The sequence below is a fragment of the Megascapheus bottae genome, chromosome 6, assembly GCF_031878675.1.
Source record: "Megascapheus bottae isolate mThoBot1 chromosome 6, mThoBot2.hap1, whole genome shotgun sequence".
In the NCBI taxonomy this organism is placed as follows: domain Eukaryota; kingdom Metazoa; phylum Chordata; class Mammalia; order Rodentia; family Geomyidae; genus Megascapheus; species Megascapheus bottae.
The window spans coordinates 57,317,579-57,345,472 of NC_143514.1; the positions used below are offsets into that span (position 1 = coordinate 57,317,579).

The 27,894-nt window shown below is 49.9% G+C and overlaps 2 protein-coding genes across 3 annotated transcripts; both read left to right on the top strand.

Annotated features, from left to right (window-relative positions):
- Positions 1-45: 45 nt before the first annotated feature.
- P3h1 (prolyl 3-hydroxylase 1) lies at positions 46-14,988 on the top strand. Of its 2 annotated transcripts, XM_090335064.1 has the most exons (15): positions 46-555; positions 3,685-3,837; positions 4,753-4,942; positions 5,125-5,256; positions 7,270-7,409; positions 9,765-9,854; positions 10,126-10,178; positions 10,347-10,468; positions 11,885-12,012; positions 12,143-12,238; positions 12,720-12,870; positions 13,263-13,380; positions 13,666-13,741; positions 13,975-14,115; positions 14,544-14,988. In XM_090335064.1, the coding sequence occupies exons 1-15, from the start codon at positions 91-93 to the stop codon at positions 14,679-14,681; spliced, it is 2,193 nt and encodes a 730-aa protein (XP_090191190.1). In that variant the 5' UTR covers positions 46-90; the 3' UTR covers positions 14,682-14,988. The 2 variants fall into 2 exon arrangements, with proteins under 2 accessions (XP_090191190.1, XP_090191191.1); XM_090335065.1 differs by lacking the exons at positions 13,666-13,741; positions 13,975-14,115; positions 14,544-14,988 and having other exon boundaries at positions 13,208-13,365.
- Positions 14,989-20,014: 5,026 nt separating this feature from the next.
- Cldn19 (claudin 19) lies at positions 20,015-24,331 on the top strand. The gene is made up of 5 exons (XM_090333784.1): positions 20,015-20,356; positions 21,624-21,788; positions 21,899-21,983; positions 23,299-23,451; positions 24,112-24,331. Exons 1-5 carry the CDS (start codon positions 20,134-20,136, stop codon positions 24,158-24,160), a joined length of 675 nt encoding a protein of 224 aa, XP_090189910.1. The 5' UTR covers positions 20,015-20,133; the 3' UTR covers positions 24,161-24,331.
- The last annotated feature ends 3,563 nt before the right edge of the window (positions 24,332-27,894 follow it).

Here is a 27,894-nt window from a genome sequence, read left to right on the forward strand (position 1 = left end):
CTTCTTTCGGGGGCGGAGCCCTGGTGGGTGGGGGTGGGACTAAGGCGTCCGCGGCTGGTGTCACGGGGCCCCGTTAGGTCCGCGGAGGCGATGGCATCTCTCGTGTGGCGGTTTCTAACCGTAATGCTGGCGGCCTCCGCCGCCGCCTCCCGGGCCGAGGTGGAGTCTGAGGCAGGACTGGACATGCCGGCGCCTGACTTGCTCTATGCGGAGGGGACCGCGGCCTACGCGCGCGGGGACTGGGCCGGGGTGGTCCTGAACATGGAGCGGGCGCTGCGCTCGCGTGCCGCCCTGCGCGCCCTGCGCCTGCGCTGCCGCACCCGGTGTGCCGCGGACCTTCCGTGGGAGTCCGACTTCGGCTCGTCCCCCAGCCTAGCCCAGGCAGCGGGCGCCGCCGCCCTGCAGGACCTGGGCTTCTTCGGGGCCCTGCTGCGCCGCGCCGCTTGCCTGCGCCGTTGCCTGGGGCCGCCGGCCGCCCATTCGCTCAGCGAAGAGCTGGAGCTGGAGTTCCACAAGCGGAGCCCCTACAACTACCTGCAGGTCGCCTACTTCAAGGTGCGGACTTGCCTGGGACTGGGCGATCGGACTCCTGGAGGGCCCGGAGTGTTCGCAGACACTGGGGAACTTGGAGGGCCGTCTCGGGTAGGGTTGGGAGGCCTCCTGGCCCGGGAGCCTGCCCGCAGGAGATCCGCCTCGCATTTCTTTTCTCATCGACAGATTCTAACCCCAAAGTTCCACCCCTGGGGTTTGAGCTCCTTGAGGGAATGGAAACGGCAGCTTGGGTCTCTCATTGTAAAGTGTCCAAGTGAGGAAGCCAGTAACTTTGTACAATGTCTTTCTTCCGGTCGGTTCTCCAATGATGCTTTTCCTGGAGCTGCCGAATCCAACAGCGCTCTTTCAGGACGTGGGATTGCCACGTCGCCAGCAGGGGCTGCCTGGCGCCTTCCTGTAGGAGGGGGTGGGGGTGGAGGGGACCCTCTTGTTAGTCTGTCAGTTCCAAAGAAACAGTGTTTTCTAAGGATGCCAGTGTCCCAAGTGCAGACATACCAGTGGGCTCGGAGATCGTGGTGATGATTGGGAACATGCACTCCTTGGCCCTGTATTAAGCCTTTGGCGTTTATTAGCTCATTTGCCCTGCTCCTTACCCTGTCCTTGCGAGGTAAGTGTTATTAGTCCCATTTTACTGATGAGCTGTGCTGTGTATCTACTATGTCCATGTTTAACAGGCCTAAAGACAGAGACACTTAGGGACCTCCGATTTTCACATCTATGTCGGCGTTCTGCTGTGCAGTTCTCTTCCAGTCCTCCTAGTTACTGGGAGGAGTACTGGACTTAAAAATCCAAACTAATTGGGCTATGTCACTTAAGCGTACTACTTAAAATTCTTTGACAGTTATTGAAGTCAGTTATTGGACAGGTAATGAAGGTATTTATTTCTTTCTTTTTTTTTTTTTTTTTTTTTTGTCGGTCATGGGGCTTGAACTCTGGTCCTGGGTGCTGTCCCTGAGCTCTTCAGCTCAACGCTACCACCCTACCCTTTGAGCCACAGCCCCACTTCCAGTTTTCTAGTGATTAATTGGAGATAAGAGTCTGATGGAAGTTAGTGCCCAGGCTGGCGTTGAACTGCGATCCTCAGATCTCAGCTTCCTGAGTAGCTAGGATTACAGGCATATTTATTTCTTTATTTTGTCTTGCTTTGTTGCTAAGAGTCACTGTAGTGCCAGCATGAAGATAGGCTGTGGGATTACCAAGGAGGGACAATCTAGTTTTGTCTCAGAGAAATTAGAAGAGGTAAAACAAAAAAGTACTTTTCTGTGACTGATGTCTGAATGGGTTTGGGGAGCAGCCGGAGAAGTGACTGTACATCACTTTTGTATTAACAATAAAAAAAAAATTGAAAAACAAAAAGAAAGTTAAGTAAGGCCAGGCAGCTTTGGAGGAGAATTTTTCAGACAGCTATCATTAAAATTGGATTTCAGAATACTAATTTTGGAACTCACGGGGAATAAGTCTGGAAAGGAAAAAGTGGTGGCAGTGTAAATAGAAGAACTAGGAGATCATACTTTTATCCACTAGAATCCAATGGAAGAAGTCACATGCCAGTGTCTAAAATGTAAAAAAAGTCTGAGAGAAGAGAACAGATTGAGAATGAACCCAGAGCCAGGCACTGGTTGCTCCCACCTGAAATCCTAGCTACTCAGGAGGCTGAGATCTTCGGATCCCAGTTAGAAGACAGCCAGGGCAGAAAACACAGCACCCAGGCCCTGAGTTCAAGCCCTATGACTAATAAATTAACCCTAATTTTACAATTTTTATTCTTTGCTGGTCATGGGGCTTGATCTCTGGGCCTAGATGTCATCCTTGGGCTTTTGTGTTTAAGGCTAGCACTCTACTATTTCAGACACAACTCCACTTCTGGCTTTAAGTTTTTCTTTTTTTATTGTTATTATAAGGGTGATGAACAGAGGGGTCACAGTTACATAGGTCAGGTAATGAATACATTTCTTTTTGGACACTGTCACCCCTTCCCTCACTCTCTCCCAGTTTTTCCCTCCCATCCCCACCCACAAGTTGTGTCATTCATTTTCAACATGGTGTCCAGTGAGGACCACTGCTACATCTGTACATCTTTTGTCCCTCCTTTTCTGTGCCCTCCATTTACCCTCCCAAAGACAAATAAGCAAACAAGACAAGGAGAAAACTAAAACAATAACAAAGAGAAAAACCTCTTGTTTCCATTTCCTAGACTTCAGATTTTTTGTTAGTTTAGTGGAGATAAGAGCATCTCATAGCCTTTCCTAACCAGACTGGCTTTGAACCATGATCTTCTGATCTCAGTCTTCTGAGTAGCTAGGAGATCAGTGATGAGTTGTGCACCTAACTGATTTCATCTTATATTAAAAAAAATTCAAGGAGAATTTTTAGGTACAGTTGAATTATTAACTGCTTTTTTTGCCCTATTCCTATATCCTTGAAGCCTTAAAAAAATTTTTTTAGCTCAGACACTACACACATTTGACTCTTAAAACTCTTATTCAGGCAGTTAATCTTTATCACACTCCTACAATGTGCTCTTTGTTTTAAAATAAAACATTTATACAATTGAAACTTATGTACTTTGGGAAGCCCTAAACCTGCTTCTAGGAACAGCTGCCAATCTGCCCAGCTCTCTGTGCTCTCAATACTCCAGTATGTGGTCCCTGCAGTAAGCAATAAGTGTGTTTTCTAGGACTGGCACAAGTTGGGCACACTGGTTCAGAAAGTCTCAGAGGGGCTGGGATTTCCTGTTTACTGTGGATTGCACAGTAAACTTTTAGTTCGGATGTAATAGTTGAGAATGGTAGTAAAGTCTTGTAATTTCAGCATTTGGGACACTGAGACAGGAGGATTGGGAGTTCCAGACCAGTCTGGGACTAACAACCAGACAAAGCTGGATGCTGGCTGGGCATGTAACTTAGTGGTAGAGTGCGTGCCTAGTATGCATGAAACCCTGGGTTTGATTCCTCGGTACCACATAAACAGAAAAAAAAAAAAAAAGCCAGAAGTGGTGCTGTGACTCTACTGATAGAGTGTTATCAGCCCCAGGACTGGCAAAAAAAAAAAATGCTGTATGCTAGTGGCTCACTCCTTTTTAGCTGCTTGGGAGGCTAAGAATGTGAGTTATAACTTTGTGTTTCACCCTAGATAAATAAGCTGGAGAAAGCTGTAGCAGCAGCACACACCTTCTTTGTGGGCAATCCTGAGCACATGGAGATGAGGCAAAACCTAGACTACTACCAAACCATGTCTGGAGTGAAGGAGGCCGACTTCAAGGACCTGGAGGCCAAACCTCATATGGTGAAGAAGACTTTATCTCTCTTTATTCCCCCAATCCCCTGCTTTTCTCTTTTTGTGTATAATTGTTCTTTTGAGGAACAGGAGCTCACTATGTAGCCCACTCTAGCCTTGAACTCACAATCCTCTGACCTTAGCCTCCCAGTACTTCTGAGATTACAATATGTCTGCTCTGACTTTTTCTGTCTCCCTCTTCTTCCTTTCCTTCTCCAGGCACTGATGCTCAGGCCAATAGTCTCAGCTACTCAGGAGACTGAGATCTAAGGATCAGGATCCAAAGCAAGCCTGGGCAGGAAAGTCCCCGAGATTCTTATCTCCAGTTAGCTACCCAAAAGCTTAAGTGGAGGTGTGGTTCAAATGGTAGAGTGCTATTCGTAAGCAAAAACAACTCAGGGATGGGGCAAAAACATGAGAAGGGGTATCAATGTTCAAGAAGTAATGTACTCATTATCTGACGAATGTAACCGTAACCCCTCTATACCTTACTCCAACAATAGAATACAACTTAAAAAAAAAGCTCAGGGACAGCACCCAGGCCCTGAGTTCAAATCCCAGAAGTGCTGCTGTGGCTCTGCTCAAGTGGAAGAGCTCTAGATTTGAGAAGGCTCAAAAACAGTACTTAGGCCCTGAGTTCAAGCCCCAGGCCTGGCCAAAAAAAAAAAAATCATGTGAATTTGAAAACTTTAAGCTAAACAGAAAAATGTAAGAATTATAATGCTCTTACGTCTTTCTCCTACATTAAAAGTTAGGTGTTTGGAAATTTACGAAAAGCCTTCATTCTGAAGCAGTCACCCAGGTTACTTACCCCTTCCTATCCATAACTGAGGAGCTGGAATTAAGACCCAGGTGATGGTGGCCAAGTGCAAGCCAGAGGGCTTCCTCTGGGACCTGCTTTTGAGTGCTCTTTTCCCCCAGTAGCATGAGTTTCGGCTGGGAGTGCGGTTGTACTCGGAGGAGCAGCCACAGGAAGCGGTGCCCCACCTGGAGGCAGCTCTACAAGAGTACTTTGTGGCCGATGAAGAATGCCGTGCTCTCTGCGAAGGGCCCTATGACTATGATGGCTACAACTACTTGGACTACAATGCCGACCTCTTCCAGGCCATAACAGGTGTGTGCAACTCCGTCGGGGCTGTGCGGTCACTGGGGTCCTGATGATATGGATAGAGCGTGTACAACCTCATTCCTAAGTTTCTTAAGTCTGGGAGTCTATTGAGATTTGTCCATCTTAATCAGAACTTGCATCCTGAAACTTAACCTCATAATTATTCCCTGTCTTTTGGTTCCTTTCAGATCATTATATCCAAGTCCTCAGCTGTAAGCAGAACTGTGTCACTGAGCTGGCTTCCCACCCAAGCCGAGAAAAGCCTTTTGAAGATTTCCTCCCTTCACATTATAATTACCTGCAATTTGCCTATTATAACAGTAAGGCTTGCTTTTTTCCCCTCCCTCTTTTCTTTGCTGCTGTAACTGTGAAGCCAGACCTACAGCTATTGTACTTCAACAAGTCTGCTTTCTTCTGAGGCTGTGGGAGACAGTACATGATCTGTAGGTACTTTGTTACAAGCCTGTGGCCCAGAAAACCGGTCCAGCAACCAGAAAATGGAACAGGGGATTTCAGGATTTCTCTCTGGTTTCTCTTGTCTTTGTCTCTCGCTGTCTTTCTCTTTCCCTCCTTCTCGCCTTCTTTCCTTCTCTACCTCCTCTTTCTCCTTCTCTCTCCTTCCTCTCCCTCTTCCTTTTCCTCTCGTCTTGTTCTTTCTATCACATTTTATTTTGTTTTATTTTATTTGCCAGTCCTGGGGCTTGAACTCAGGGCCTGGGCAGTGTCCTAATCTTCTTTTGCTCAAGACTAGAGACTGAGATCTGAGGAAAAAGCCAGCCCCACATGGAAATCCGTGAGGCTCATCTCCAATTAATCATCAGAAAACTGGAAGTGATGGCTGTGGTTGTTCAAGTGGTAGAACGTTAGCCTTGAGCTGAAGAGCTCAGGGACAGTGCCCAGGCCCAGAGTTCAATCCCCACAACTGACAAAAAAAAAAAAAAAACACTGGAAGTAGCACTGTGGCTCAAAGTGGTAGAGGGCTAGCCTTAAGCAAAAGAGCTCAAGGACAGCTCCTAGGCTCTGAGTTCAAGCCCAACAGCCAACAAAAAACAACCCTCCCTCCCCCTGCCCCCCCAAAAAAGCTAGCCTAGGCAGAAAAGTCAGAGAGACTCCATCTCGAAAAGATAGCCAGCAAAAACCAGAGACATGGCTAAAGTGGTAGAGTACCAGCAGAATAAGCAAGCCAATTAAATAAGCTGATCAAACAAGCTGAGCAAGCAAAAGGCCCTGAAATCAAACCCCAGAACTAGTTTAATATACACACACACAGAGACATAAGTATGTGTTATATGTATGTATACTGTATACACATACACATACATATATAAAATCTGAGTTGAGGAGAATTATACAAACAAGACTTAGCTTACCTACAAGGCAATCTACTGTTGTCATTGTCTTCTCTGTATTAAAAAGCCATAGGAAGGACTGGGAGTTTGGCCTAGTGGTAGAGTGCTTGCCTAGCGTGAATGAAGACCCAGGTTTGATTCCTCAGTACCACACACATAGAAAAGGCCAGAAGTGGTGCTGTGGGTCAAGTGGTAGGGCTCTAGACTTGAGAAAAACCCAAGGACAGTGCTCAGGCCCTGAGCTCAGGAGTGGGGGGGGGGGGGGGGGCGGGGAAGCCATAGTAAAAAAAGAAGGTAGAGGACAGGAGAATAGTTCTGAAATTGGTTTAATGAGTGTATGTTGGCATTTTTTTTTTTTTTTTTTTTTTTGCCAGTCCTGGACTTGAGCTCAGGGCCTGAGCACTGTCCTTGGATTTTTCTCAAGGCTAGAACTCTACCACTTGAGCCTCAGCACCATTTCCAGCTTTTTTCTATGCATGTGGTACCAAGGAATCGAACCCCAGTCTTTGTGCATGCCAGGCAAGCACTCTACCACTAGGCCAAACTCCCCGCCTAGGTTGTGAATTGTTTTTAATATATTTTTTATTGTAATTAATAGAAGGGTTACATGATATTTGCCAGATAAATGGTGCCTTAATTCCCACACATTGATACCCTTTCACTTGTCATGGTCCCCATTTCCCTTCCCCCCTCCCTCACCCCTCATCTTAGGTTGTAAATTTTTAAAGATGAAGGTGTGCAGAAAGTTCTGGCTCTTTTATCTTTCAATAGTATTCAGCCTTGAGGACATAGAACATGTTCAAATAAGCTATGTAGTCTGTGTGTATTCTGTAACTTCATTTTCTGAACCAGGTCATCAGTTATGTAGCAAAAGCCACTGACCTATTGTTGGTACCTCAAAGGTTTATGGAGACCGCACACCGAGTGAGTTTCTAGTCTCCAGGATTAGATTCTTTCTTTGCAACCTCTTTCCTTCCTTTGCAGTTGATAATTATACACAAGCTATTGAATGTGCCAAGACATACCTCCTCTTCTTCCCTAATGACGAAGTAATGAACCAGAATCTGGCCTACTATGCAGCTACACTTGGAGAAGAACAGGCCAACTCCATCAGTCCCCGTGAGGTGAGAGCCTTGTTTCTGTGGGCAATAGCTGTCAGGTGAGCCCCAAACAGAGGGCAGAAGAGTCGCTGTCAGTATAGGGGGAGATGGTGTCTCGGTTCAGCTTGTCCCTTAGAGGAGGAAAGACTACAGAGAACTTAGGGAACACGTTGAGTCTCACAGCATCCTCTGGATACAGACATGCATCACTGAGTTGGCACAAAAACAGCAACTGGAGAGCAGACTGCTCTGTTCCTCTGGGCAGCCTCACTTGGACATGATGCCATTTGGCATCACTATTCCCTTCATATGGGTCACCTGTTTTCTCTCTCTGTTTTCCTCCCCATTGTGCCTTCTCCATCTCACTGTAAAATGAAGAGAATGTCTAGGCAGTATGCAGACTGTTACTCTTCGGGGGAGACCACGCCTCCTCCCAAATGCTCAGGAGCAGTCGTCCTCCCAGTTCTCCCACGTGGAGTTCAGCTTCTTTGTAGTTGTCCTCTTGGGCCAAGTTCTTTGTCTTGCCTTTTTTTTTTTTTTTTTTTTGCAGTCATAGGGCTTGAATTCAAGGCCTGAGTGCTGTCCCTGAGCTGCTTTTGCTCAAGGCTAGCACTCTGCCATTTTGAACTATAGCTCCGCTTCCAGTTTTATGGGGGTTAATTGGATAGAAGAGTCTCACAGACCTTCTGAGTAGCTATGACTATAGGCATGTGCCACCATTACCTGGCTAAGTTTTTTGTGTTTTTTTTTTTTCCAGTCCTGGGTCTTGAACTCAGGGCATGGGTACTGTCCCTAAGCTTCTTTTGCTCAAGGCTAGCACTTTACCACTTGAACCACAGTACCACTTCTGGCTTTTTCTGTTTATGTGGTACTAAGGAATCGAACCCAGGGCTTCATGCACACTAGGCAAGCACTCTACCACTAAGCCACATTCCCAGCCCAGTTTTTGGCTTTTTTTTTTTTACCCTTTAATGGTATTAATTAGTCTAGCAAATGGATAGAAAATAACCCATGTAGTCAATCCACCATGTTTAACCAGAACTTTTCCCAGATAAAAGGTTGAGACTCTGACCATCTAAGCACTGTGGAGGGTGGTCTCAGACATCCTTCCTATTTAATCTGCACAGCTTCCCTATGAGGTAAGCTCTCCCCTGCCCACTGTAACATGTGAGGACATATAGAGGAAACAGCTTGTGAATGGCCTGTAGCTGGCTAGTGGTGACTCTTCCCACTGCTGGCATAGTTGCTGACACATAGCTGACAGAAACTCATGTTGGTGGATAAGTGAACAGCAGTGGAGTTGGCTTCAATGGACTGATGGAGAGGGTCACAGGATGCCAATAATGTAAAGTCCTTAGGAGAAAACTCCATTTTCCTCATGAGTAATCACAGCAGCTGATGGGACTCACCAACTTCTCCCTGAACTGTCTCACCTTTGATTCCACTTGACCATGTCTTTTCTCTTGCTTCCTTCTGCTGCTTGGAATGTCAGGGCACCTAGGGAAAAATGTGACCCAGAAAGGACTCAGTTTCCCTGCCAGGGTAAGCCTTACCTCCTGAGTACACATGGGAGGGTAGAGCAGGTGGCCTGGCTGTTCTGTAGCTTCCATCCTGCGGGAAGGTAGGGTCTGCTCAGCTGGAGGGGCGGTGGAGAAGGACGCACGTGAGCCTGAGGACTTTGAGGTCTCTGCTCCCCTATTTCCTGGGGTGTCACTTTAAACAAGGTGCACATCTCTCTGCTCTTCCGTTTCTCCACCTGAACAATGAGATCAGTGCTGGCACAGAGCTGACAGAGGACATGCGTGCCAAGCAAAGGCCCACCACCTGGCTCCCTGCCTGCGTGTGACTCCCTGGAAGCCAGGACTCCTCCTGTGAGGCACATTGTACATCTCCTGAGGGTCGTCAGATCTTTTTTTTTTTTTTTTGCCAGAACTAGGGGTTGAATTCGGAGCCCTGTCCCTGGACCTTCTCAAGGCTAGCACTCTACCACTTGAGCCATAGCACCACTTCCAGCTTTTTCTGTGTATGTGGTACTGAGGACTTGAACCCAGGGCTTCATGCATGCTAAGTAAGCACTCTACCACTAGGCCACTCTCCTGTCCCTGATCTTCTGTTCTATGATTAATGGAAGCTCTGTCAGAGGCTGTTTCCCTTCATGGGAAACCTGATATGTCAGCCTCAGAAGGCTTGTGCTAGGGGGAACCCTTTGAAATCTGTGACCCAAAGTGGGGAGCAGACATCCCATGATGGTGAGGAAAGGAGGCCCTGGTCTCCCAAGACAGTGTAGAGTACCTGGGAGGACTGAGCAGAACCACCCAGAACCACCCCGGGCTAGAGCAACACCGGGTTCCAGAGGATTCCTCCCCACTGTTTCCTCAGAGTGCGCAGGAGTACATACAGCGCAGCCTGCTGGAGAAGGAGCTGCTTTTCTTCGCTTATGACATTTTTGGAATTCCCTTTGTGGATCCAGTGAGTCAGGGTGGGAAGGAGAGGGGAGGGGAAAGGGAGGAAGAGCTCAGAAACATGGGGGAATGGCACCCTGTGCCACTCTGAGGAGCAGGCTGTTGGGCTGAGCATGGGATATGTGGACCTCAAAATGAGAGGCAGATGGAGAGGGACCCTGGGCCCTGCAACCTTGAGGGCACAGAGTGAGGCACCTTTCTCCCAGAGGTCTCATTGCATGCATTAAGTCCTGGAAGGTTAATGAAGTCACTGTGCTTGTTATCCTGACACATTGCAGGATTCATGGACTCCGGAAGAGATCATTCCCAAGAGACTGCAAGAAAAACAGAAGTGAGGGCCTTGAAGAAACTGCATGATTGGATCAGTGACGAAGCACTTGAGGCTTCCTGTGCCCAGGCAGATGGGAACTCCTGGGCAGGGGCGGGCAGATTCAGGCTGGGAAGTAGGGTAGGAGTCAGAGTTGACTTCAGCACTGTCCTCAGCTGCGTGTGCTCACAGGTCAGAACGGGAAACTGCTGTCCGCATCTCCCAGGAGATTGGCAACCTTATGAGGGAGATAGAGACCCTTGTGGAAGAGAAGACCAAGGAGTCATTGGATGTTAGCAGACTGACCCGGGAAGGTGAGACGATGGTTGTGAACCCAGCCTGGCAGGCTTCCCCACATTGACCAGGTGGCATACCCCCTCTCCCCCCAAGCAGGGCATGGTAGATCTATAGAATTACCTTTGCCTCAGCGTCTTTCCAAACTCACCAACAGAACTGTTGCTTTTAGAGAGCTCTGAGAAAGGGCCTTTGTCTAAGAAGACTCCTGGATCACAGTTACACTAGTCTAGTGTGTTCACTTCAGTAAGTTACAGATGACATAAAGCTCGTCCTTCCAAACCCTCCCTCCGCACTGCAAACCCCTGTGCTCCTGACTGCCTCTACTCTCCTGATACCAGGACTCAAAACCTCTGATGTCTTTTGACTCTTCTGCCTCCCTTGTCCATACCTCCAGACTAGGGAACACCTACTGTGACGGCTCCACTCTGTTCTAGGCCCATCTTCCCAAGCCTGCTTTCACCTGTGTGCTCCACCCCTCCTCTATATCAAGTGAAAGCAGAGCTGTTCCTTATTCCCTGAGCCTGCCCTTGGCCCACACATTGTCCCTCCTCTTAATAAACATCCCATCATCTCTGCCCTGGAAAGCACATTAGATGCATCATACAAAGGTTGCCTTGGATCTTCCTTGGTCATCAGTGGGCTTTGCAGCAGTCTGCCTTCAGTTGGATATTGCATGATTGTGGGGAAGTGTTAGCCCCTTGCTTTTGGCCTTGGCATGTCGATGGTTGAGTATATGATGTCAACACAGAGAGTCACCTTAGCACCTTAGGGAAAAATGTTAGCCTTTGTCCTCCCACTGCTTAGATTGATGGTGGTAAATTTAGCCAGATCAACATGTGAAGGAATGTGTTCAGCATCCCTTTGCTTTCATGGGCCCTGTGCTCACAACTCTCTGTCACAACCACTTCAAGGTGGATTGGGCAGACGCTAAGATCCTTTTTTTTTTTTTTTTTTTTACATAAATGGTGATCATGATTGGAGATACTACGGTAGCCATTTTTGAGCATCAACTACAAGCTACATACTAAGCTAAGCTTCAGACTTATTTATTGTTAACATCAAACTTCTAAGGTGGATGCTATTTAAAACACCAAAAACATACTAGTTAATTAATTAAAATTTAACCTGAATGGTTAAACAACTTGCTCAGGTCACACAGTGAATAGGCAGAGAAAGTTAGAGATCAAACTCAGTTCTTCCTGATTTCTGGAGCATCTATTTTGAGAATGTATGTATACAGTGTACTCAGTTTGTTAAGGCTCAGGAGCTAGCCCTTTTTGGTGGTGGAGCTAAGACTAAGACTGGAATCCTGTCTTTGAGCTCCAAGATCTGTCCTCTGACACACTGGTTTTGGAAGTGACGGAGAGATTTCTTTGGTTACCATGATGACAGACAGCTGCTGCGGGTTTAGCCAACCTTGCCATTGCTTTCAGGGGGCCCGCTGCTGTATGAAGGCATCAGTCTCACCATGAACTCCAAAGTGTTGAATGGCTCCCAGCGAGTTGTGATGGATGGCTTGATCTCTGAAAATGAGTGTCAGGAGCTGCAGAGACTAACCAATGTAAGGAACCACTGCATCTTCTTCCCCAGGCTCTGTCTGATATCTGCCTTCCAAGTACCTGTTAGGCATAACCTACTCTCTTTTCAAGACCTCAGTTGCCCTGGCTAACTGTTGTCTCTGTACCCCTTAGGCAGCAGCAACTTCAGGAGATGGCTATCGAGGTCAAACCTCCCCACACACCCCCAACGAGAAGTTCTATGGTGTCACTGTCTTCAAAGCCCTCAAGGTAAAGTAGTTCCTTAGCATTGTGGAGTAGGGAGCAGAGGGGAGCAGAATCTGTCTGAGTGGCAGCAGGAAGGGAAAGCTCAAGCTTTGGGGAGGAGTGGGGATAGTAAGTGGGGGGAGCAAAAACACTTGATTGCTAACCTTCCAGCTACAAGGGATTGTGGGTATATTATGCAGAATGAGGCAAATTTCTGAATCCTTGTTGTTAGATGGAATGTAATAAAGTGAGGTGAGCAGGACAGAGCTGATCCTCAGAGCTGCTGGGATGCTTTCTGAAGAATAATTGAGTCCAGAGAGCCATACGGGAGCTACGTGTGGGTTACTCAGAACAAGAAGGGAAAGGGTAATGTAGAGGTGGCAGAGAGACAGTGCCTCTATCAGCAACATGATGGGCGCTGGCAGCATCAGGCCTAGTGCCTGGGTGCCCCTGGCAGCCCAGAGAGAGGTGTTCCAGCCAGTTGACGACCAGTCTCTTGTTTTAGCTGGGGCAGGAAGGTAAAGTTCCTCTTCAGAGTGCCCACCTGTACTACAATGTGACTGAGAAGGTGAGGCGCGTCATGGAGTCCTACTTCCGCCTGGACACCCCGCTCTACTTCTCCTACTCCCACCTGGTGTGCCGCACTGCAATCAGAGGTGGGTGGAGCCACGGCCCCTCCCCTTGAGTGGGCTGTCCCCAGGCCGCCAGCACCGTGCTGCACACTGAGGAGAGGAAGATCGAGTCAGGGCCCTCCATTCTAGTTGCAGTGCTGGTGCAAACACATGGGTGATAGCCAAGGCCGAGCATGACCATAGTGTGGAGGAATTGCAGTCAGCCCACCTGGTGGAGCTGCCTTGTTAGAGCCCTGTACTCATGTGGGCTCTACCCTGCTTGCCCCTGTGATGTCCTGACCCCTAAGCTGAGGCTGGCCAGAAACCACCTACTCCCAGTTCTCTGGAACCCATTTTGAGAGCCCCTACCCATTCCCAGCAGGAGCGTTGCAATGTATCTTGCATGCTTCAGTACTTATGGGTTACCTTGGCCCCAGAGGCACAGGCTGAGAGGAAGGACAATAGCCACCCAGTCCACGTGGATAACTGCATCTTGAATGCCGAGACGCTGGTGTGCATCAAGGAGCCCCCTGCCTATACCTTCCGGGACTACAGGTGAGTTCAGTAGCAGGTGTGGCTCGCAGCAGGCCTGTGCTTGCCCTACACTCTGCTTTCCCACCCTCCGTACACATGTGCCCTTGCAAAGGCCAGAGTAACCATCCCCAGAGTCTGTTCCCTTCCTCAGCCTCCAGGTGGAGGGGTGAGTATGCAGGTGTGAGTGGGCTTGGCACTGGGGCACCCAGAAGAGCATGATCCAGTCTCTGGGGTGAGTTGAGAAGCCTGCAGGCCATGTTTGCAACTTAGAGAAACGTCGTACCTCACCATCTCTGCCTTTCCTAGTGCTATCCTTTACCTCAATGGGGATTTCGATGGAGGAAACTTCTATTTCACTGAACTAGATGCCAAGACTGTGACAGTGAGTATTCTCTTGTCCTCATTTGCTGGGAACAGAAACCTGCTTGCTAGAGCTGATACCTCTGCCCCTAAGCAGGGGCTTTGAGATGCGAGAGCTGGCCTTTAGCAATGGCCTCTGAACAGCCAAACTAAAGCTGCCCTGGCTCTTGGCTCCTTGTGTTCCGTGGCTTTCCGGAGTCTTTCTTCTATGTACTCCTGCTTTCTTCTATGTACTCCTGCTTTCATCCACTTCAGGCAGAGGTGCAGCCCCAGTGTGGAAGGGCCGTGGGATTCTCTTCAGGCACCGAAAACCCACATGGAGTGAAGGCTGTCACCAGGGGGCAGCGCTGTGCCATCGCCCTGTGGTTCACACTGGATCCTCGACACAGCGAGCGGGTGAGGAGTTGGGCTTCTGGGGTCTGTTCCTGGAAGCATCCTGGTTCACTTCCTGTGTCCCCAAATCCTACTGTCAGTGGCAAAGTTGTGAAAGGCACCCTGGGCTGTGGAACCCACCTCTCGCATTGTCACTGGAGTGACGGGCGCAGGAGAGTGCTTGCTCACACTGCCTTGTCCTCCTGGGTTTTCTTCCTTACCTGAATCAGAGACGAGATGGGGTGGGAGGCAAGCTGAGCACAGCGATGAACCCTTCGTCTCTCCCTGGGCCCCTCTTCATCTGTTTTCATCAGCCTAGGGCCCACTGGGAAGGAGATAGGCTTCAAGCCCCGCTGGTGGCATCTTCATCGTTCTCTCAGGAAGCAGCAGCTGAGAGGAGGCATGGCATCTGTCCCAGGGCCCCTCTGAGTGGGCAACATTTACCCTTGCAGGACAGAGTGCAGGCAGATGACCTGGTGAAGATGCTATTCAGCCCAGAAGAGATGGACCTTCCCCAAGAGCAGCCCTTCCCCCAACCTAGTGAAGAGTCTCTCTCAGGCAAGGAATCGAGAGCCAAGGATGAACTATGACGAGTGTCCAGGTCACATGTGGAGGAGATTGGTATGAGCAGGAGCTCTGTCTTGTACCCTGGACTGGCCAGCCTCTTAGGGTCATGGAGCCAAGGGGATCCTGCCCAGCCTTCTGAATGGTGCTACCGCTGCTCTTGAGTGGACATGGCAGGACACTGCTTTTCTTTGGGTTTGACTGAAGGCTCAGGACGCAAGCCCAGAGCCCAGAGCCACCCTGGCCCTGCACAACAGCTGCATGACAGCGGCCTAGTATTTAAGTGTCTGTGTAGACACCAAAGAATAAATGATCCATGGATTTTCCTCTGGTGGTTTGTTCACAGAGTAGAAATGTGTCCATTTGGGCCCAGAGGCCCTGCTTGGTAAAAATGACTCTGGGCAGTGTTCAGTGGCCAGAGCAGCTAGAGAAGGCCTGCTTCAATACCCAGCTGGCCACTTCATGGGCAGCCTTAGGCCAAACACTGAACCCAGATACCTTGTCTTCTGTATGGAGGATCATAGTCCTTACCCTGCCTGTCCTCTGGACAGCTGTGTGGCACAGATGGACTGTCGGGTGTAAACTATAAAGCTCCGGGTGAATGGTTATTATTCCTAATCCTCTTCTGGCAGGAGTAGCCCTCAGCAGGGCTCTGGCATGTTGCCACATGCTTCCTGTTCTGTCGGCTGTCCTCAGCTGTACCTGGGGGCCTCTGACATCCCTGTAAGAGACAGAGATCATGGAGCTAGAGATTCAGCTCCTCTGGCGACATGCCTGACACCAAGCCCAGCACCTTTACTGTGTTTGAGATGCCACAGGGTACGCAGTATTGGAACTGGTAGGCAAGTAATTATTTAGCCAACCAATATTTATTCAGCACCTAAATGCCTGGTGCTGAGTTTTAAGGAAAGGAACAACATAAGCCCCAGTCCTCATTTCATACATTTGTATTTTATGCGCTCTGTGTGTGTGTGCGTGTGTGTGTGTGCAAGTGCACACTTCGACTAGGGCTTGAAGGCTTGAATTCAGGGCTTAGGCACTGTCCCTGAGCTTTTTTGCTCAAAGCTGCCACTCTATCACTTGAGCTCCATGTCCAGCTTTTTGCTGGTTTGCTGGAGATGAGAGTTTCACAGACTTGCCTGCCTGGGCTGGCTTTGAACCTTGATCCTCAGATCTCAGCTTCTTGAGTAGCTAGGATTATAGATGTGAGCCATTGGAGCCCACCCAAGAAATGATTATTTTTCAAGCCAGGATAGTACTGGTGTTAATGTTTCTGTGGAAACAATCCAGGCCAGATAGTCACTATTTCATCATCATTATTGGTCCCCTTTATCCTACCTGCATGACCCACGCACTGTTCGGAGGACTGGAGGAAGCAGGAGAGGAAGGTTCATGAACTTTACCTGTGCACTGGACTGATTGAATTGACCTTTCCCAACTTGGCAGCTAGTGCTTCCTCACCAGAGCTCTATGTTTCCCTGTTGACTAAGCCCCAAACGTCCAAGGGTATGGACAAGAGAATGTCCACACATCACCTGGCTCGATAAAGACTCAGCATTACAGAAATCAACATCAGCCTCATTCTGGATTTCCAAAAGTTTCTACATCAAGTCAAATAACTTGCGATTTCAGTGTATGCTCGGCACATGCAGAGAGTGGACTGTCTCTGCTGAGCTCACCAAAGGCCCAAGGCTTTCAATGGCAGCAGGACCAGATAAATACATAGAATTAGACTGGGACAAATCATCTGGGAGACAGGGATGATGGCAGGGTCCTGACTGGGATGCCACTGTCATCACTTAGTTTGTATTTGGTAAAGTATGTAGAAGGCATGGTAGCAATGATAGGAGCTTGCTTGGAATGAAAAAAGCACACCCAAGAAAGCTGGCAGATCACCTGGAACTGTGCAAATGACAGTACCATTGGACTGCCCCAGGCACCACCTAGGTTCCCTTGAAGTGTTTAGACCAGCAGGCGCAGAAGTTTCTGGCTCTGTGTTAAGGTGTACCCTGTTCTCAAATAGCAGAAGATGGCTTAGCAGGCTCCATGAGTGGGAATTCCACTATTATAGAATTCCAGACCATGCTTGGGCAGGCAGACTCGTTTAGTGTGCAGCTTTCTATCTGTGAGGTCTGAGGCAAGTCATCTTGGTCCTGCGTCTTTGGATGATGTGGGACTTTCAAATGGAGTTGGGGTAAGACCAGCAACACTTGTGAACTTCCAACGTTTCTTAGTGGCTGCAGGGAATGTGCTGGATTATTACCCAGCAGTGAAGGCAGCTGGACATGTATCATGTCTTAAATGTCTCACTAGGGGAGAGGAAAAGACATTAAATCCTCATCTGAACCAAGTCAATGATCAATTCATATTCAGAGACCACACCCTCCTCAGGCACTGCTGGAAGTGGCCAGGAGTCTTCAGTCCAGGTAGTCTACCACTCCAGGGTGAGGAGCCCAGCCAGGCCAGTCCTTCTAGAGCAGGCCCTCCTAGCATTCTGTGGTTCCAACATCATCTCTCATCTTGTTTGAGTCCTGAGATCTTATGGTCCATGCAGGGAACTGCAACCCTTTAATTTTTTTTCAGTTGCAGCAAGCTGAGAAAGCTAAGGTTTTGCCCAATAAAATACACAGATAGGGCCAGGGGCATGGCCAAGTGGTAGAGTGCTTACCTAGCATGCACGAAGCCCTGGATTCAATTCCCTGGTACCACATAACCAGAAAAAGCCAGAAGTGGTGCTGTGGCTCAAATGGTAGAGATCTAGCCTTGAGAAAGTCCAAGTACAGTGCCAGGCCCTGAGTTAAAGCCCCAGGACTGGCAAAAAAAAAAAAAAAAAAAAAAAAAACATGGATTTTCTTTTTTTCTCACATAAATTTCAATGTCAGAGGCAAAGCCACAACCATTGGTTTCTTGTAAGAAGAGAAACTATTTTTGAAACCATGATGTGTGGTCCTCACAGGGCCCGCACTTGCTCTTCTGGGAGGAAGGTGGGACCCTGTGTGGCTTCCTGCTCTCCCTGCTCTCCCTGCATGCCTGGGAGTCACTGGGCTGCAGGGCCTCCAGCAGTGGGAGGTGTCTGGGGGTGGGGGGAGAAGCTGAGCCAGGTTGGGGAGTATCACTTCAGAAGAAGGACCTGAATTCCAGAAGGCAATGCAATAGTGGTGAAGGAGGTGGTCCAGGTGCAGCACATTTGGACAGAGTATACTCAAAACCTTAAGGAACAAAAAGACCTGAAGCGCTTCAGAGGAAGATGGGAATGTTGTGGTGAGTCCCCTGTTGAGCTCAAGGATATCAGGTAGGTAGGAAAGGCAGACAGGCATCCCCACAAAGCTCCTGAGATCCTTGGGTATTCTTTACAGAGAGGCCGTGGTTGGAGGCAGAAGAGGCTTAAGCCTGGCTTGCAAGAGAGGCCCTAGCTGCTGGAATAACCTGTGCCCAGAAGCTGCCATGTGTTCTCCCCTTCCCATCCCCCAAAAGTCACTTCCATACTGGATGCCCGTTTAGGGGTAAGGACACTGAGGCCATCAGTGTCATCAGCAGAGTCCTCTGTAGGGAGCATCTATGACAGACTCTCTGTCGCCTTCCCTCGAGCACCAAATTACTCCCTCCAAAAGGCAGAAGGACAAGGGAGTGGGGGAGGGGCCGCAGTAACCAACACCAAATATCCTGCTATGGCCTAGAGGCTGGCCAGGAAAGACTGCCTGAGTAGACACCTTAGTGTGTAGCATCCCACTGCCTCCCCAGAATCTTGTATTTGTATCTCCTTACTCCACATTCTCTGTTCCTAGTGGTTTACCCACTGTCCTACTGTGGCAGCAGAATTTGAACTCAGAACTATCTGCCACTGTTCTAAAACCTCACTGGAATTTTGGGATTGGCAAGCCATCCCAGAAAATGGGGATGTGTGAACACAGACCCACATGGTTCTGAGCCTTGCAGCAAAGTGGACCAAAGAGGAACCCAGGGTACAGCCCTGCAGGCCAACAACCCCCACCCCTACCCCACCCTACCCCCCCACACCATTCCCCCAGCCTGGGCTGGAGCTGCAGGCCATACCAAGAGCCCACACCCTGGGCAGGCACACAGGGTTGCCATTGTCTGCCAGTGCCAGGCACCCCCTCGTTTGCATAGCCACGTGAAGAATGCAGGGAGCAGGCTGGGAACTTGTCCCTGCAGAGGGGCTGAGGCTGTGGGGAGGGGTGGGGAGGGAGCTGGCTGTGGCATAGCAGTACCCTGCTTTCCCCCAGTGCAGTCCAGGAAAGGGTGGTGGGCTGCTGGAGATGCAGGGGCCGGCCAGGGGGCTGCGGGAGTGGGAACAGGGGCTTGACATTCCTCCTGCACCCACGCTGAGCCCGTGGGGCTGGAATGAGCGTGAGGGGATTGCTAATGAGACAGAGGAGAGTTAAACATTCCCTGCTCCTGAGGGCTGAGAGGATGGGGCAGGCGGGGGTCTAGGAGGGACAGGCTGACCCCCAGGAATGCACAGAGGCCACTACCAGTCCAGGCTGTCCTGGAGCTGGGGGCCAGGGCCCTACTGCCCCAGGTCCCAGCAGGAGAAGCTAACCCAGTCAGCAAGGGGATTAACAGGCTGGGCTGAGCTTTCCTTCAGGCAGATGACAGGAAGCTAGAGCTGATTCTCCAGCTACCAGACAGGCCCCGTGCTGACCTGCAGCCAGCTCTGGCCCAGGCACAAAAGGTTCCCTCTTGTGACCCACCTCAGATTGCCAATAGACTCCAAAGGACATATTTCTTGCCTGGCCTCCCCTATTTTTGATGTACATGCTCCCAGATAGCCAGGACTTCTTCCCAACAGCCAATATCCAGACCAGTCTCTCCACATCTCACCCTAGCACTCTCGTCAAAAAAAGTTTTCCCTAGTGCCCAGGCCCTGAGTTCAAGCCTCAGGACTGGTACCAAAAACAAAAATCAACTCTAGTTTTACCTGCTCCAAGCTGGACTTCATTTTCTTTTCTAACTTTAAGTCATAGGGCAGAAACGCCAAGGGGCAGATCAGCCTTGCAAGAGCAAAGTTCATGTCACTGGGCTGGTATTCAGGGTAGGAATTGTGAGAATTTGGGGATCCTTGCATCACGCACCTGTAGGAGCCAGAAAGGCCTTAAGAGTCACAGGGGTCATTCTCTAGCCCCTCCTTCTCCATCAGGGTACCCACCTGTTGCCTAGGTCCCGCCCTCCACCCCCAGAGAGCTGGGCAGGAACTTTGCTGGGGACCCTGCCTGGCACAGGCAGCTGCTGTGGGCGGGCCCTTGGCCTTTTCCAGCCCTTGGGCCTCCCCCTGCATTCTAGAATCCAGACTTAGTGCCTTTGCTGGGGAAGAGGTTGCGGCCATTGCTCCTTCTGGCCTCCACCACTTACTGCTCTCCAGAGCCAGCTGCTCCGCTCCCCTGGCCATGACCACGGTGCTTCCCAGGCTCCTCCTGACCCAGCTCTGAGTCCTGGGACTCTCCACCCTTCCCCTGGACTATGGCCAACTCAGGCCTCCAACTCCTGGGCTACTTCCTGGCTCTGGGTGGCTGGGTGGGCATTATTGCCAGCACGGCGCTGCCTCAGTGGAAGCAGTCCTCCTATGCAGGAGATGCCATCATCACCGCCGTGGGCCTCTACGAAGGGCTCTGGATGTCCTGTGCCTCCCAGAGCACTGGTCAGGTGCAGTGCAAGCTCTATGACTCGCTGCTTGCTCTCGACGGTAGGTCTTGGGCCAATGGACCTGGGAGGGATTGTGGGCTCCAAGGAGGGGTGATGGGGACTTGGGAGGGTGTTGGGGGGTGGGTGGGTCTTGAGTGGATGTCCTCAGTCTTCTATCAGTGCTGGACCTTTATTCCAGCCCCAGCATTATTTCCTATTATCTTTCTGTGGGTAGCCAAAAATGCACCTGGGCTTCTCAAGGGTCCAGATCACTGTTCTGCTCCCATAACCTTGCAAGCCACCAAACCTTTTGCACTCTGAAGTTTTCATGTGTACAGAGGAGCATTAGAGGACACAGAAGGGCTGAGTGAGATGAGGACCTGGCTCTCCAAAATTCCTTTAGAGCCCTTTGTTCCTTTTTTTCTCATACTTTGCCCAAAGACACACACTTGTGCACACACATCTACTCAGTCATGCCACCCAGGCAAGTATGCTAGCACAAAGGTACACACACATACACACACACACACACACACACACACACACACACACACACACACGATGGTGTCAGCACAGGCCCCTTTCTTCCTGGGTTGTATAGTTGAGACTGTCAAGCCAGTCTCCAATCCAGGCAGGCCTTCACCCTCCCTCAGGGACCCTGGTCTTCTGAGCTAGCCAGCCTCCTAGACTGCCCTGAGCCCTCTGGAGCACCGGGCACACAGTTACCATCAGTGATTCACAGGTGAAGGAAAGTGAATGGTCAGACTAGCTCCTGGGGGGGTTTGTGGAGGGGGGGGTAGGCTGAGCAGAGCCAGGCCTCAGAAACTCTATTCTCCCTTCACTGAGCCTAAATAGTCCCAGGAAGAGCTGTCCATTTCCTGCTGTATGTGACCCAGGTTCAAGAGACAGAAACAGATAAGTGAATTCAAACTATTGTACTTTTTAGTTTTTTAATTTTCTCCAGTCCTGGGCTTACGCTCGGGGCCTGAACACTGTCCTTGGACTTTCTCAAGGCTAGAGCTCTGCCACTTGAGCCACAGCACTACTTCTAGCTTTTTTCTGTGTGTGGTACCAAGGAATCGAACCCGGGTCTACATGCATGCTAGGCAAGTACTCTACCACTCCAGCCCCAAACTATTGTACTTCTGAGTACTATTCAGAGGGCCCGTCAAGGGGCAGTGAAAAATGCAGTCCTCAGACCCCCACAGTCATGGCCTCCTTCCACCACAGTTCAGATCTCATGCGCTACTACTCAATGTCCCCCAGCCTTTCCCTCTCCTTCCCTCCCAGCCCTACTCAGTACTGTCCCGGTCCTACTCCTGCCACAGGTCACATCCAGTCAGCCCGAGCATTAATGGTGGTGGCTGTGCTCCTGGGCTTTGTTGCCATGGTCCTTAGCGTTGTGGGCATGAAGTGCACTCGGGTTGGAGACAGCAACCCCATTGCCAAGGGCCGCGTGGCCATCTCCGGTGGTGCCCTGTTCCTTCTGGCGGGTGAGTGCCTTTACCTCCTCCTCTATCCTCCAGGCTACCACAGCAGGTGGCCCTGCCCTCCTAGCCAGCCAGGGGCCCGCTGAGATGGGCACCCCATGCTTTGTCCTCAGGTCTCTGCACGCTGACTGCTGTGTCATGGTATGCCACCTTGGTGACCCAGGAGTTCTTCAACCCAAGCACACCTGTCAATGCCCGGTGAGCGCTGGGGCTGGGTCTCCCACTTTTGTTCAACCATCTCTTGACAGGGGGAAATGGGAAATGGGCCCCAGCTGCTACCTAAGAAGCTCTGGAGCCTGGCTCCAGGTGGATGTGGCCAGACCCTGGGTTGGAGACAGAACTCCTATGGAGGACCCCTAGGTATCTCAACGCCTTCCTTTTCTGTAAAGAGAAGCCAGAAAGCTGATGACCAGCTTTCCTGTGCTTGAGGGTTGGCAACATCATGCGAGTTCATCATTTTAGCCATGTGCCTGGGCCTGGAGGCTCCCGTACACTTCAGTTGTTTTTAGTTCTGCTGGTTGCAGAAGCCCAAGGTGGATTTTGCATAGACCACAGCCGTTTCAGGAGCCCAAGCAGATGAGAATGGAGGGAAAGGGTAGATGGAGTAGGAACCAGCGGTTACGATGGGAGATCCCTGCTCTTCATCCTGGGTAAAAGGGAGGGGCTCCAGAGGGAGTGGGGATGAGATGATGCCTGTGCCTTTGTACTCAGAGTGTTCCTTGAAGGGGGCACGGATGGGGAGGGAAGAGGAAAAGATTTCGGGTGTGAGGCTTCAGCCCTGGATACAGCCACATAGACCAGCCAAGTAAGTCTACATGGAGAGGCTAATCTGGGGCTGGATACTTTCTTACCTTTGGCAGTCTTTGTCTCAAAGCTGCCTGTGTGGAACACTAAACACAGGTGAATTTCAGCCTTTGCCCTCATCCTCCTGGCAAGGGTGTGGCACAGGGCAGGGTGAACACTGAGGAACATCCAGGAAGGCTCCCAGGAAGTGAATTTGGCCCTGAAGGTGGAGGCCTTCTAAGAGGGAATGCCTTGAGCTGAGACTGGCAGATCCAGGCCGGCCAGCAAGGCTGGATGTGGAAGAGCTGTGTGCCAAGCTGAGGAGTCAGCCTTCTAGAGAGAGTAGTTCTGAGGACTCGGCAGCTGCCAGCTTTCTCGCCCTGCCTATGTGAGAAAAAGGCAGCGATTGCTCTGCTCCACTTATCTGGACTGCAAAGGCCCCTCCCATGCCCCCTCCACTGGCCAGATGAGGGAATGAACCTGCCACTGCTCAGAGCAAGGCCGCCCCCAGCCCCAAGTGGTGGTATGGATTCGCAGGGATTGGTGAGCATCCACACCAGTGCACTTGGAGATGGGCAAGGCTTGCTGGTGAGGTGAGCCTCGAACTCCAGCTCCCATGAATTTCTCCGTCCATCCCCCAGCTGGAAAGCAGGAGGCCTCTGAAAGGCCTAGGGTAAGGCAAGGCCTGTGGCAGCATCACACCTGATGCCAGTCTTCCTACCCCCTACAGGTATGAATTCGGCCCAGCTCTGTTTGTAGGCTGGGCTTCCGCCGGCCTGGCCATGCTGGGGGGCTCCTTCCTCTGCTGTACCTGCCCGGAGCCTGAGAGAACCAACAGCAACCCACAGCCCTATCGCCCTGGACCCTCAACGGCTGCCCGAGAGTACGTCTGAGCTCTGCCCAGCCATCCTGTGTAGCAGCCCTCCAGCCAGCCCCAGCAGCACCAGCGAGGGCCAGTAGGGCACGGATGTCTGCTGAGCTCTGTCTGGGGACTCTGGGTGGCTGGTCCTCAACAAGGTGCCCACCCAGTGACCAGACAACCCAAGCCCAGACACTAAGGGAGAGAAGAGAGGTGAAGCCTGACCCATATCAAGAACATACCCAGGGAGGCCCAGACCCTGCCCGCCCTGTCAGAGCAGCCTGGTGGGCACCACATACTTCCACATGCTTGCCAGCACAGGGCCTTACACAGCAGCCTGACCACTATGTCCAGTATGTACTGGACCTTGAGAATCCACAGAGGCCATGATGGATCTTAGTACTCAGCCTGTTGGGCAGGGCTCCTTACAGCAGCCCATGGGAGAGGCAGTACCGGGACAAGAAACATGCTTCCGTTACTGAGGACACTTAGGCTTGGAGCCCAAAAGGCTCCTCTGGGCTGCCTCCAAGTCCTCCACACGTCCCTGGGTCAGACTCCTGGGAAAGGAGCCCAAGGCAGGGATGCTGTGAGGGTCTAGGTCCTACTGCGCTGGCTAGGCCTGTACTCCAGTCTCCCTCCCTGCAGCTCATCCCACTAACCAGCTCTCTCTCTTTTGACTTGCAGACCCATTGTTAAATTGCCTGCCTCCGCCAAGGGGCCCCTGGGTGTGTAATGCAGGTTCCCAGCCAGGCTCTGACTCCCTGCCATATCTAGACTGTGTGTATTTGATACTTTTTGGAAAGAACATTCAGCCCCAAGTGTGGTGGTGTCATTTGGTGTGTTCTTGGTGTGGCTAGTGTGCAGCCGGGCTCGGAGGTGACTGCTGAGGTAGTTGGGGAAGGTTGCCAGCACAGTAAGGCATATCAGCAAGTAGTCAGGGCTTCCTGCCTAGGCACCATCCCACATTGGTCTTGACATTAGCACTTCTTGAAGGCTGCATTAGGGAATGTGTGGTATGGAGAGGCCCACAGGTAACAAGCCCTGTCCTTGGGCGACCTAAGACAGTCTCCACAAGGCTTCTCACTGGGTTGCAGGATCAGGTCCAGTAAGAAGACATTCTCTAGTAGTCTGCTGGAGAAGGGACTTGAGAATGGACATTAGGTCTGACCTGAGCCTCCAGCTCCCACACTTGATCCACAGTGAAGACTGATCTGACCAGGGTGGTCAGCTGGAAAGGCTTATTATGGTCTTATTATTATGGCATTACTCCCATAGAAGTAGAGGTCTCAGACAAACCGGCCAGATAAGGCCAGGTCAGGCAAGTGTTATCACTGTCCTTTCCTTCCCCCATACACCTCCCTCAGTCAGCTCTGACTTCCCCTATCAATCCAACACATCTCCACCTGGTCATCCAATCTGGGAGACACAGGTCAGCTTCTCCCTCATTTGACTCTGGAAGGTAGTGATTCAAATCAAATCAGACAAGGTGTCTGCATGCACATTGCCACTGAGGCAAGGGTGCTGTCAAGTAATCCCCCGCCCCTCAAGCTATGGCTGAAGTTACCTACTACACAGCTGTGAGGGCTCCTGGCCAGAGAGAGTGATGACTCACCTCTGAAACAGGTTCTCTGGACTCTTTTGTCTCTTGAATGGGAATTGAGAACTATAGACAAATCTCTCTGGGTGCCCCAAACAATAGGCAGTGGCCCTCTACCCCTGGCATACCTTGGAGTGGTCTAGAGGCTGATGGCAAGCTCTGGCACAAACGTGGACTTTATTGGTCTGGAGGGATGTGGGCATCAGTTTATGTAATTCCATGGGGACTGCAGTGTTATGGACTGGACTGGACCTCTTGAAGATCTACAATACCTCTTTTGTGCTGAACGATTCCATTTGAATGCTGTCACACAGCCAAAAGAGCTCTGCAGCAAAGGAATCTGGGACCCTGGAACTCTGCTAAGGCTGATAGTGCTACCCCCCAGACTGGGGACTGAGCAGTCGACACTATTTGGTAGGAAGACATGTCATCTCCTAAGATGAAGACACAGGAGCCTTAAGAATGAGCTGGAATGTACTGGCTTCTTGTGGGTGTCAGGGACAGGCTGAAAAACTGGAAGCTTGCCTGTTCCTTGAGAAGCCCCAGGATTGGGAAGGCCAGATAACTACATTCCTGCTCAAGTGCACAACCAATTAATATAATGACTTAAAAATGTGTATGGTGGCCTGGGATGTAGCTCAGTGGCAAAATGGTTGCCCAGCCAGTGCAATGGACTGTGTCTGATCCCTGGTACTAAAGAAAAAAACCAAAAAAAGAAAAAAAAAAAATGTGGCTGGCTGTCAAGGGGGAAGTTGTTTCTTTCTGAACCCAGGAATGTGGGGGACCTGTCCCACAGGCCTCTCCTGAACCCCTCAAATGTCTACATCAGGGTCACCTGACTACCAGCCGGAGGAAAGGCCTCAAGGCTAAGTAAGGGATGGGCAGGGAAGCCAGAGAGCTGGGACTAAAAAAGGCGCATTTACCATTATTTTAAGTAGATAGGAGTCCCTGAGAATGAACCTGAAAGGCTGTAAAGATATGACTTTAGGAGGATTTTAACAGTGCACTCAGGCCCAAAGGAAAGTGATAGATCCTGGGTGAGCTGAGCAGGAAACTTTCTACTGTTTGGAAAGCTGCTTGAGAAATGTGCATTCAAGATGGCCAAAACATACTCACTTCAAAGAATTATGGCCAATTACATTGTATTTACTGTTAACTGTGATGACACTGTGGTTCTTTATAAATCCTTACCTGGTAGAGGTGCACAGTGAAATGATGGCGGATGTTCTTTAAAATGCCCTAGGAACAAGAGGAAAGCTTTAAGATTGGCAAAGGTCACTCTATCCTTATATTTGTATGTATGTTTGCTAGTGAAAAGACTAAACATTACATACATACCTCCAAAGTTTGTTCACTGTATTTTTTTTATACTTCTCCCAGAAGGAATACTCTAGAAACTTGTTACAGCACAACAGGCCTTAGGTAACAACAGATTACCTGTTAACATGTTAGATGCAGCAGTCTCACCCCCCCCCCACACCTAGACCTAGCGAATCAAATATGGCAAGTTAACATGATTAGCAGGTAGTCTGTACCTGTGTGTGTTTGAGCTGTGTGGTGCTCTTTGTAAAACTGATAATTTCCACTGAGCAAATGGTTTTCTTCTTCTGCTAGTCAATAGAGCTCACTGATTTTTTGTGTGTGTGTGGGGGGGGGGGGGGTGGTTATGGGTCTTAAATTCTGGCCTGGGAGCTGTCCCAGAGCTCTTCAGCTCAAGGTTACCGCCCTACCTTTGAGCCACAGTCCCACTTCTCATTTCTCTAGTGATTAATTGGAGATAAGCATCTCTCGGCTTTGTATTGACCGGGCTGGCTTTGAACTGTGATCCTCAGACCTCAGCCTCCTGATAGGATTACAGGTGTGCGCCACCTCACTAGGCTCATGGTGATTTGTTTAAAGTGCCGCTGTTTTTTTGTTTTTTTTTGGTGTCAGTCTGAGGGCTTGAACTCAGGGCCTGGGTGCTATCCCTGCTCAAGGCTAGCTCTCTATTTAAGCTACATTTCCAACTGTGTTGGTAATTTACTGAAGACAGTATCTCAGACCTTTCTGCCCAGGATACCTTGGAACTGCAAACTTCAGATCTCAGTTAGGATTACAGGTATGAGCCACCAGCATCCAGCTAAACTGAAAAATTCTGGGAGAGCCACAAACGACTAGGGCAAAACCTGAAGACTACCACCCAGGTCACCACTTCCCAATATTTTCAAATAGATAAAATTAGTATATAGTTCAACTTGGGAGTATTGTCTTATTCTGGCCAACCCTATTGAAAACTGAAAATGGCTGGGGAAAGCATAAAAATACCTTCTAAGTATTAAAGAAAGGACACACTAAATGATATGTAAATCAAAGCCTGAGAAGCTGTCACTCTCCCTGACCCCAAATCTGCATAGTAGCCCACAAGGCCCCTCAAAGCAGCAAGCTCCCTGTTAGAATAGCTTAATATTACATAGTGATATAGATGGGACTGGACACAAGTGGATACACTCCAGGTAACAGAAACCCAGATGCTCACAGGCGAAAATACTTACACGGATGGCAAGACTAAATCCTTTAATAGTATTGGAGATATCTGGAAAACTTTTTGAGTTGGTATTGGACCTCAAGATCTTGTACTTGCTAGACAGGCAATTTTGTCATTTAAGGAATACCTTGAGTATAGACATCTATACGTATACATGTTTACACATGTCTATATATGGGTACATACATATACTGTGAATTCTCCCCCCACAAAAGGTCTAAGGTTCATTAATGGTACTTCATTAGAACTGAGCATGTAAGTCCAACTTGGCTTCTATTATTTCCCTAATAAAATCACAAAGGTGTAATATACAAGTGCCTCTTCCTATGTATGTAAAATATACGTA

What these genes read in the sequence shown, in the direction of transcription:
- P3h1 (XM_090335064.1), top strand. Translation starts at nt 91, where the DNA reads ATGGCATCTCTCGTGTGGCGGTTTCTAACCGTAATGCTGGCGGCCTCC. An exon ending in TGGAGGCCAAACCTCATATG is followed by an intron (nt 3,838 to 4,752) that starts GTGAAGAAGACT and finishes TTCCCCCAGTAG; the next exon opens with CATGAGTTTCGGCTGGGAGT. An exon ending in TATACCTTCCGGGACTACAG is followed by an intron (nt 13,381 to 13,665) that starts GTGAGTTCAGTA and finishes TGCCTTTCCTAG; the next exon opens with TGCTATCCTTTACCTCAATG.
- Cldn19 (XM_090333784.1), top strand. Translation starts at nt 20,134, where the DNA reads ATGGCCAACTCAGGCCTCCAACTCCTGGGCTACTTCCTGGCTCTGGGT. An exon ending in TGCCCTGTTCCTTCTGGCGG is followed by an intron (nt 21,789 to 21,898) that starts GTGAGTGCCTTT and finishes CTTTGTCCTCAG; the next exon opens with GTCTCTGCACGCTGACTGCT. An exon ending in AGCACACCTGTCAATGCCCG is followed by an intron (nt 21,984 to 23,298) that starts GTGAGCGCTGGG and finishes TACCCCCTACAG; the next exon opens with GTATGAATTCGGCCCAGCTC.